At 37.1% G+C, this 11,127-nt stretch overlaps 1 protein-coding gene across 1 annotated transcript; it reads right to left on the reverse strand.

Moving 5' to 3' along the window:
- Window positions 1-333: 333 nt before the first annotated feature.
- On the reverse strand, window positions 334-2,869 carry LOC119572816 (the record flags this gene model as incomplete). Its single annotated transcript, XM_037919762.1, has 3 exons — window positions 334-871; window positions 2,279-2,527; window positions 2,689-2,869. Coding segments are annotated over 3 exons (537 nt in total), but the record flags the coding sequence as incomplete, so codon positions are not given.
- Between the last annotated feature and the right edge of the window lie 8,258 nt (window positions 2,870-11,127).

Below are 11,127 nucleotides of genomic sequence, written 5' to 3' on the forward strand. Positions count from 1 at the left end.
ATATATATTAATAATAATCTATATAATATATATATATATATATATATATATATATATATGTGTGTGTGTGGTGGGGTGGGGTGTGGTGTGTGTTTGGTGTGGTGTGTGTGTGATGTGTGTGTGTTTGTGTGTGTGATGATGATGTATATGTATTATTATAATAATATATATATATATATATATATATATAATATATATATATATATGTGTGTGTGTGTGTGTGTGTGGTGTGTGTGTGTGTGTGTGTGTGTGTGTGGTGTGTGTGTGTGTGTGTATAAAGTTCCGTTCTCTTGTCACCACTTCCTGTCCTTATCCCTTGTTTTCCCATTCTCTCTCGCTCTTTCTACTTCCCTTTCTCTAGTCGATGACTCCCATTATACATTAACACAGTTTAAAATAGCATTACATTATTTACAGTTAAACAGAGTCAAATATTTTAGAACCTAACACACAGGAGGTTATTTAGAAGCAAAATTAAACAAACGACCTGCCACACCAAGAATAACCATTGTAACAATTGTAATGAACTCAATTATCATTTAGCTTAAAGTCGAAGATGGTCCCATAACCAAGTGGATGTACGGGCCTTGTTCGCAGGGGAATAGGATTACTAAGCAACAGGATGATGCGGTAGAGTGACCAACGCCCCGACTTTGACCCCAGTATGCGAACCTAAAACCATGCGATTGTAAAGCGAGTTAGTGCCATTTCCTAGCTACTGGACTGAAACCCAAGTCAAAGATCTGTAATTGCAGGTCACAATTTCAGGTGTTGGTAGGAACGATTTCCGTCATCCCGTAAATGCTGTTCTCGCTGTCGTGGCAGGAAACTGTGCTGTTTCCAGATGCTGCGCCGCCTTTCACTGACACCGCTGTGAGTGAGGGGGAAGTAAGGCGTTAATGTGAAGTGTGACTTAGATATAATTAGGGCGTTATTAGATTATTAGTAAGAATGACTTAGATATACTTAAGGTGTTGTTAGATTATTAGTAAGTGTGACTTGGATATACTTAAGGCGTTGGTAGGAAATGTGATTTTCATATGCTTCAAGGAAGTACACATTAAAGGTGTAAATACAGTGCAAATAACAAAGGTGCTTCACTGAAACCGCTGCGAATACATGAGAAATTATGATAAGTAAAGCTGCAGAACTTTCGACCTTCCGCTTGATGCTTAAATACTTAATTGCTGCAAATATCTCTCTTCCGAATGTGCTGCACCGTTTTTCCTGTGCTCGGTGAATTTTGGAGTTAGCGAGCGACAGCTGTTACCCTCAATGACTGAGGTTACCGAGGAGGATATATACTTTGTGAAGGAAGTTGAAGTATTTTGCAGTCTGAAATCAATCTTTTTGGGGGTGAAACATAACGATAAACTCTTATACGGCGTTGTAGTTATCATTGCTACAGAGATTAGTTCCCTTCAGGGTACAACTATTGCCGGTTTCTCTTTAGATCAATAGTTTATGCTTAGTGGATACAACAAGAGGAAGTTCGTTGTTTATTAGTATATTATATATCATATGCTGATCTTAGAGAGGCTCCCTCTTATAAACTACTACGGACTGCAGATCAAAGGAAGTGAGTGGTGTGTGTGGTTGTTATGTGCGGGGTTTTACCTCTGAAGTAACAGTAAAACTCCTGAAGGTCAAGATTCTGAGTATACTCCCGCGCGACTTCAACCGTATAATGGAATATGAAGGCGTAAACTTAATATCAATTAATAAAAAATGACATATTCAAAAGATTTAAAGGAGCGTGACGTCTGAAACCGATGTCGATGTTGATAGCGAAGAACTTGTATGTACTGCTATTTTCTAATGTAACATCAGTAAAACAGTGGTTGATAACTTAATATAATTCAAAAATAAAATCAGATTCGTCAACTGAAGCGCGATTCGTAGGAATAAGTGTGGAGTCGAGTCTTTGGCAACAGCATGGGGACATTGGCAGGGTTGCTGTCGCGACCGACACGGGGAATGTCGCGAATGAAATTAGCGACAGTTTCTAGTGTCGTAAGACAGTTTTTTTCAGCGATAATAAGGCTTCTGATCTCTTCTTGACAGACGCTGTGATAATGTTCGCATCACCCTACTACCTCCAACCGTATAATCTGAATACTTTTCTCAAATTAGTAAAGGAATAAAGAAACGAATATCAATTTAAATCGTAATGTGGCCTACACACGTACGCGCGCGCACACACACACACATATATACATACACACGCACACACTTATGTAAATCTGACAGAGCAACACACACCTCATCCAAGACTCACCTGCCTGCCTCGTTCTCCAACCGGCGACGCAGACGAAGGCCAATGCGAGCAGTAGCGCCGTCCCTACGACCACGAGCCCAATGGTCTGGGCGGTACACTGGTCTTGGTCTTTCGGTTGCTTAGGCCTCACGCCTGGAAGGTTTTGTTCTGGCTCTGTAGGTTCCACGCCTGGTAGACTGAGGTTCCGCTGTGGCTTTGCAGGTTCCACGCCTGGTAGACTGAGGTTCTTTCTCAGCACTGGCGCCTCACCTGCAAGTTACATGTAGCTTGGTGAATTTCAACTGACTTTGTCGGCGATGATAATATTATGCTTTTTCTATTTACAACCAAATGGATATAGGAAGATAAAGATTTCTTTTCACTTCTAGCTATGGTTAAATTATTGTAAGGTAAGCCAGAATCATACTTACGAAAATACCCAAGTGATCTACACGTCAGGTAATAGACCAGTGACTGGCTTGAAATTCGGAAACTACTTAAGCCCGATGAACCAATCAAATGGTCCTTGTCCCCAAAATTAAAATACGTATTACATACGGGACTGTACGTTTTACATTCACCAGCGACAGTGCCCTGAAAGAGATGGGAGTGTTAGGCTTAGAACATTCACTCATACTTACACGAATGCTATATATTAATATACGCAATTAGGAAATAATGCAGTGAACAAAGGTCAGAAACGAAATCCTAAAATGTGCATTGAAATCGTAATAAGAGATAGAGAAGGTATTACGAGTGGCTTTTGTTTGTATGCGTTCAACAAGAGTGATTGCAAACGCTAATACTAATTCTACCAATACTGTGTGTATAAACTAAAATATCAGAATGGGAATGAAGAATGAATGGTAAAGATTTCTGCAACATCTTTATGTGAAATTATGATAAAAGATAAAGGCGTACCAGATATGTGCACTTCTTGAATCACTACAAACTAAACTGCTGAGCGATTCTTATCTAACTGCGGAGGTTGAGTAAAAAAAAAAAAAAGAGAGACACCCTCTTTTGGATGCCCTTCGATCGTGGCTACAGAGATGATCCTCGGCTAACCTTATATGAGGAAAAGAATAAAGCTCGGGTATGACCACTAGTCAGCAACTAACATTTTCTCTTCATGCTGACAGAGGGTTCTCCTTCGTCAGCAGCAGCATCGGTCATTCGTCCCACACCACTGCCCACGACACGCCTTTACTCTGCTTTAATAAATTCTCATGGAAAAGGAGTTACTGTCATAGTACGAGTAATAACAGTGAGTGTCACGTGACTGAAACTGAAAACAACAGGTTGGTCGGGAAGAATTTAGGATGCCAGGACCACGCTATAAAAGAGGTTGTGACATGGTTGGTGAATTGTTGGGTAAAGGGCAGTTCCAAGTTGTCATGTCACTGAGTAAAGGTAAAGAAAGTGGGGAGCTTAGAACACGAGAAAGTAAAATCAAAATAAACCACTATAAGTAGGGATAGGAAAGGGGTTCAAAGTGAGCATCACAACCTAAGAAAATAACTTTAATTTCTTCGCCCCGGGCAATAGAAAACATATCTTGACTCAATCCTGATCTCCTGATCTGAAGAGGTGACTGTACGCTGTCGAAGCTAATATTAGAAAAGTTATTTTCGTAATTTTATTTTTATTTATTTATTTATTATTATTATTTATTTTTATTTTTTTGATAAATCATGCCGAATAATCGATCGATTTTTCAGTGCCTCCTAGGCTGCCGACAGAAGGAAACCCCCAAATGATACAATAATGCTTTGCTTAAGTATGGAGTGATATGCATATGTGTTTGTCCGCTCCCATGAACAATGGCTGTTTTACCATATATTAACAATCAAACTTAATTTCATTCTTCAATCAATTCTTCTAGTTCAATTTCTTCTGTCTTTTATTTATTTATCGTATTTGGCAAGACGTTTCTCATTTCACAAAAGAGACCCACCGAGTCCAGGAATGCCTCCACTGATATATAAATTCTGAAATAGTCTCACCCAGTACATACTTAATAAGAAAAAAAAACACCTGCCCCGTAGCCCGGACGCGTTTCTTTCACCGTCGGCCCACGGAACTTTCACTAGTTTGACTCTATAGCCTGAGAGCAGTTCACTGACAGCAGTTCATAGCTCCTACCGATAGGGCAATCCTGTTGACTTCCTGGTCTGATAGCCCAGTAATGAACTACACAACCCTCATATGTTAAGTTCTGTTTTTTAATGACTTTGCCACAAGCATGTACCAACTAAGCAGGTTCTGGCAGACCTCATAAGCCAAGGGGTTCGCTCACTGCTTAATGCTGTAAACGGAGCCACTAAAGTTTCTAGAGACTCTAGATAAAATGGCAACCTCTACAAAGATAAAGTCGTTAACCAAACGTTGCTCCACACTACTTTTGGATGACAACTTTACTCATAATCTAGTCTATGCAAATGGTGAAAAAACATTGGTCCAAGATCAGTCAATAATTCACATGGGAAAAATAGACATACCTTATCATACTTGCAGCAAAGTACCAGTGCAAGGCTAGCTATTAATCTAATCACATTTGTCGGAATCCTCTTGTCTCACAAACTCTGAATGATTCATCATGCTGAAGTAGAATCCCCGTATTGATGTCAACGTTGGCTATAGCATTCAAAGGCTAAGAACAATTTCCTAGTGTTTCTAGTGCTGCTTTGACCAAGATATCGCCTCATCAACTTCCACTATCCCCCATGACATTCTGCTTCCAAATGCAGTTACTGGTGTTTTTTTTTTTTTTTTTTTTTTTTTTTTTTTTTTTTCCTACAGGGAAAGCCATCCTTAACTGTGAAACGATACCACTGAACTACGCACCCAGTAAACCAACAATTCTCGAAAATCGTTACATGAGTGCAAAAGATGCCACGATTTCTTCTTAGCAGTTTTGATTAGATTGCCGATAACACAAGCCTGAATCTTCAATCTCTAGGACCTCGATAAAAGTCTTAGAGAAGGAAACTGCCTAACCACCTAACCAGCTCGGGCGCAAAAACAGCAGGATAACAACTCAAGTCAAAAAGTACGGCGGGGATTTTTTTGCTGAGGGCAGCTCTCTGCCACAGAAGCATATCGTCATCGACAGGAGGGGACCTTTGCTACCGAAGTCCTGGCTATCCCTCTGGAGTGGTGACCACCGCCGCAGTCTGACAATAATAAACAATGCTAATTGTGTATACCAGATCTTCCCGATTGAGAGGGCAACCATCTTCACTTTCAGCTGTTCCTTTGCTAGAAGATACAATTAATTAATCATCTTGTCACAAAGAAGAGAGAGAGAGAGAGGAGAGGAGGGGAGAGAGAGAGAGAGAGGAGAGAGAGAGAGAGAGAGAGAGAGAGAGAGAGAGAGAGGAAGATAGGGGATATACCGAAACCTAGTGCTTTCCAAGGGGGCCAACCAAAGGAGTTTGGTTGAAGGAAAGAGAGTGAGGTAGGGAGGGGACAGGGGGAGAAAGGGAGAGAGGGGAGGGAGGGGAGGAAGAGGAAGAGAGAGAGAGAGAAGAGAGAGAGAGAGAGAGAGAGAGAATTATATTCCATACCTTATGGAGTAACTGTCCCCAAGTAGTATGCATATGGTTCATGTAGCCATAGATCAAAAACTCTCGGACTGACTTAAAAATTGATGCTGAACTTAGCATCCCTTTCTTCGGGAAAAATAAATGTAGATATTTTCCCACGTAGACTTCTTCACTTCAACCCATTGGCTATGAGTGGTTGATGCCCACTCATTGCATGCTTGTTGAAAGAAAGGAGGAAAAAGAGATACTGAAAAATAACGAATATTTATGGTAACATCAATGACCATACTATTATCATTACTTCTACTAATAATGTCAATGAAAATGGCATCATATTAATCATAATAATGAGAGTGATAAGAAAACTAATAACATCACTGCTGAGGATAACTATAATGGTTAGAATGCATCAAATAACCCTTGGTAAATAGTACCTGTGATAATACGATATACAATTATGAATCGGTAACGATTAATAGTTTTTGAAGTGTTTACAAATTACTGGTTTACTTAAAAGGGAATCACTGTCAAGTTTACAGAAACGAAATTTCGAAAAATAATTATGTGGTGCATTTAACTGATTCTTCAAAAGCTTAATGTTCCGCACTATTTTTTGTTGCAAGTTTATACTGCAGAAAAAAATTGATGGTGGATGGGCACCTTAGCCCAACCTACTGGATAAGTTGATGCTTAAAATTTTTATGTGAAATACAGATATATGTCTATATTCGCCGGGCAAGGTCTGATTGGCACTACACCATCACAATCACACCACGTCAAGAGCCCGTCAACCGCGCCATTCATCACATCACAACACAGTCACGTCACCCGCGCCATATATTCACACCTATCTTCACATCATGTCCAATTCACACCAATCATCACATCATGTCAATTTACACCAATCATCACATCATGTCAATTCACACCAATCATCACATCATGTCAATTCACACCAATCATCACATCATGTCAATTCACACCAATCATCACATTTTCCCAAATTTACACCAATCATACTGTAAAATTTACACCAATTCTCACATCTGTCAATTCACACCCAAATTCTCACATCATGTCATTCACACAATCATCACCATGTCCCAAATTTACACCATTCTCCCATCATGTCAATTCACACCAAATCACATCATGTCATCCCTCATTCCTCCCCCCATTGCTCACCACACCACACCATTCCTCACTCATGTCATGTCCAAACCCTCTTTGTCATTACCCAAACACACATATGCCCCATAGCTTCCCTGAACTGCAATTATTCACTTGTAATAAAGACACAGCATTCAACTTTAATAAAAAAGTTACAAAAAATGTAATTAAAATCATCAAAAGCTTGACTATACAATAAATTTTCCCCATTTTCCAATATTAAATTTAAATTTCACTTGGTTAAACAAAAAATATTAAATTAAACATACTTTCAAAATTCACACAAATAGCTTTGAATTAACCCTCTCAATCATGTTTCACAATTGCCACTTATGCATTTAAATTGTCCTTGGGAATTCCAACCCAAAACATTCTTGATACCTCTGGGTTTAAGATACACTTTTAGTAAAAAAAAAATCATGTTTAACCATTTTTACAATTTAAATTACAAACTTAATAATGTAATTAAAATCCCTAATTAATTAAAAATAAAAATATGTAATTAAAATAAAAATAAATTAAAATTTAAAAATAAAAATAAGTAATTACAATAATATGTTTTATTTGTTCCCCCGCCCTTTTACCACACAAATCAATCATATTCATTAATTTGTTTAAGAAAACAAAAACAAAGTAATATTTTAATATTTGTAGAGCTGCATCCAAATGATCTATTACTATCTATCACAATGCATAGAAATTCGAATGCATTGTGTTTTTTTTTTCATCTATCTGTCTTTAGAATAAATTTAAAAAACACAAGCAGTATATTTATTAGCCTCGTAAATTCTTGTTTCCTATTTATCGAGTTTAACAATAAATACTTTTAAAGAAATTCAAGGGAAATTTTCCAATATCCCATTTTAAATTTTTCTCATTACAAAAATCAAAATAGTTTACCTTTGTGGGAACTTACCTTCACCCCCTTATTCTTTAAGCTAAAACTTCACGCCTGTGTGGGCGGAGCTTAAACTTCACGCCTATGTGGGCGGAGCTAAAACTTCACGCCTGTGTGGGCGGAGCTTTAAACCACTAGAAAATCGCCAGGAAAATAAAATATAAAAACAAAATGGCAAGAAATTGAGATAAGCCATAAGGATTTTTACAGAAGTTATGGTATAATTCTTTTAACGTCACCCAGGATTGGTTGCCACGCATTTCATATAAAAAGGGATATATATTTTTAATATTTTAATATATTATATATATATATATATATATATATTTTAAAATTATATATATAAAATATATTATAATATATATATATAAAATTATATAATAATGTTATATATAATGTATATTTTATTTTAATATAATAATATAATATATAATTAAAATATTAAAATAAAATAATATTTTATATTTGTAGATTGCAAGGAAAATGACACAGGATAAATTTTTGAAAAAATGCTCGATCTTAAAAAATTTTTTCCCGAATCTTATATATTTTTGGGGAATTTGTTTAAAACGAAACCATGGTCATTGTGATTTTAAAAATTTTCGGGCTTTTCTCCTGTCACCCCTTTAATAACTCATTAAAAAAATTGGAAGTTGAAGTATGTTGATTAAATTTTAAAGAAAAAAATGTTAATAAATACTAAACTGCTTGTCAAAAGCAACTAAATTTCCCGTGGAGGAAAACCCGTAAGATGTGTTTTCATTTCGCCCCTTTGAAAGAAAAACTGGGCCTTCCTTTTTAATTTTTTTCTTGATGATTATTTTTTTTGTACTTTTTTTGGGGCTGATTTAAATTTTAAATAATTCTTTCATTGGGTTTCCGTTTTTCCCACAAGGGTATTGTTTTGGGGTTTTTGGGACTCTTATGTGGTGTGTTTTGTGTGTGGGGGTGTGTGGGGTGTGTGTGTGTGTGTGGTGTGTGGGGTTTTTGGGGTGTGTGGGGTGTGTGTGTGTGTGTGTGTTTTGTGTCCTCCCCTTCTCTCTCTCCCCTCCCCCTTCTCTCCCCTCTCTTTTCCCCCTCTCTCCCCCTCTCTCTCTCTCTCTCTTCTCTTCCCCCTCTCTCCCCTCTCTCTTTTCTCTCTTTTTTATTATATTTTAATATATATATAATTTTTAATATAATTTATATATATATATATATATGGTGTGTGTGGGGTGTGTTTTGTGTGTGGGGTTTTGTGTGGGTGTTTGTGTGTGGGGTGGGGTATGTTTGTGTGCTGCGTGGGGTGTGTGTGTTATCCCCTCTCCCCCTTTTCCCCATCTCTCTCTCTCTCTCGATTAACAATTTTTTTACCTCTATATATGCAACCTTATTTTTATCTCTTTATGGGGGTTCTTTTTTCCCAAAAAGATTTTGTTTTTTTAGTGATATATTTTGTTTTTTTTGGTTTCCCCCTCCACTGTTTTCTCCCAAACCCCGCTCACATCTTTTTTAAAACGCCCCTTTTCCCTATGGGGAAGGGACAGAATGTAAATCATTTTAAAAACAATAGTTACAAAAAAACTTAGCTCCTAGAACCAACGGGGATTCACATTCACTCAGTGATGCCCCCAAAACTGAACTGCCTCGATGGGGGGTTTTACCTAAGGTCATTACAAAAGGGTTGGTTGTTTTGGGTTTTGTGAAAAGTTAGGGTGACAGTTTTTAGAAGGGGGGGGTATTTTGATAAAATTTTCACGCGTTAAAAATAAAACCAAAAAAGACGTCCCCTGGTACAGTACTTCGTTCCTAACAAGATAAATTTCCCTGCCACGGCCGCACTATACAAAACTTAATTGGTGGTTTTTTAAACCTTATGTTTTTACAAAAAAAAGTAAGGGGGGATATTTTTATCAGCCCAAAGCTTTAAAAAATTGGGTAATGAGAGGGTCACTTTTTGGCGGATAAAAAAAAATACCTCTCTGCCTGTCTGTTGCTCTGTTCTTTCTTTTTTATTTTCTCTCTTCTCTCCCCTCTTCCTTTCTTTTTTTTTTTCTCTCTCTTACCTTTTCCCCCTTTTTTTTTTTTATTCTTTCTGTCTTTGTAAAAGGACCTGCATCTTGGGGGCCCAAAGGGGCGGAATCGATGCCCGGGTGAAAAGTTTTCCCCTTTTTAGTGGAGGTCAGGTCCCCATTTTTAGCCCCACCCCTACCCATTTCTCTAACATGCTGGTACCCGCCCCTAATACAACCCTTCGTAAAAACCCGGGCATGGGGCCGACGCCAAGACCGCGTGGCCCTTTGTTTAAAAGTGGCCTTTTAAAAACCAAATTATTTTTTATTTTTTGGCTGTAATCCCGTAGGCCACCAACTTCCGAAGATCGGAAATACTCCCTAGACCGTGCCTCCTCGTAAAACTCTTCCAAAGACCTCCCATACCCAAGGTCCCTTTCAAAAATTACTTTTATAAAACCTTGTCAGTACCTCATGCATGAACTCTGCGGGGCCCGGGTCTTTTTATGGGTTTATTTTTGGGTTTCCACGTTCCCTTTCCCCCGGCACCTGAGGGACCCGGGATCGGGAGTGGCGCCTCTGTCGATACCCTGCCGGAAAAAGCTCGGTTCCTTTTTAAACGCCCCAAAACTTTAACCTAGACCATGCAGCAAAGGCCAAGACAGGACAAAAAAAAAAAGATGGGGGGAGAGGAGGGATGTAATGGGTAAAGGTTAAAAGCAAAAAAAATGTGTAGAAGGGGGATGTTGTTTGTAAAACCATGGTGTTTTTTAAGTTTTTTCAGGTTTTTTAAAAGTTACGCCTTGGGGGTTATTTTCTGATCACTTTTTTCCCGGGTTTTTTTGATTTTTCTTCAACAAATATAATGGGGAAATGAAGAGGGAGGGTGTTTTAAAAGAACGAAAATATAACCTGCGGTAATCTGGGACACTGCTTGAACTTTTATAAAAAAATTTTAATTTTATATATGTATATATATATATTTTTATAATATATAAAATTTATTATTTTACATTAAACACACAACACACACACAATATATAAAAATTATATATATTGTATATATATTATAAATTATAATATATATAAAATATGATATAAAATATATAAAAATTTTAAAATTATATAATTTTTTATATATAACCCAAAAATATTCCAAATATAAATTTTAACATAATAATATAAATATATATATATAAAATATATATTTAATATATAAAAAGAAAATTATAAAATAATATATATTTTATAAAATATATATAT

This window comes from Penaeus monodon, chromosome 5 (assembly GCF_015228065.2).
Source record: "Penaeus monodon isolate SGIC_2016 chromosome 5, NSTDA_Pmon_1, whole genome shotgun sequence".
Classification (NCBI taxonomy): domain Eukaryota; kingdom Metazoa; phylum Arthropoda; class Malacostraca; order Decapoda; family Penaeidae; genus Penaeus; species Penaeus monodon.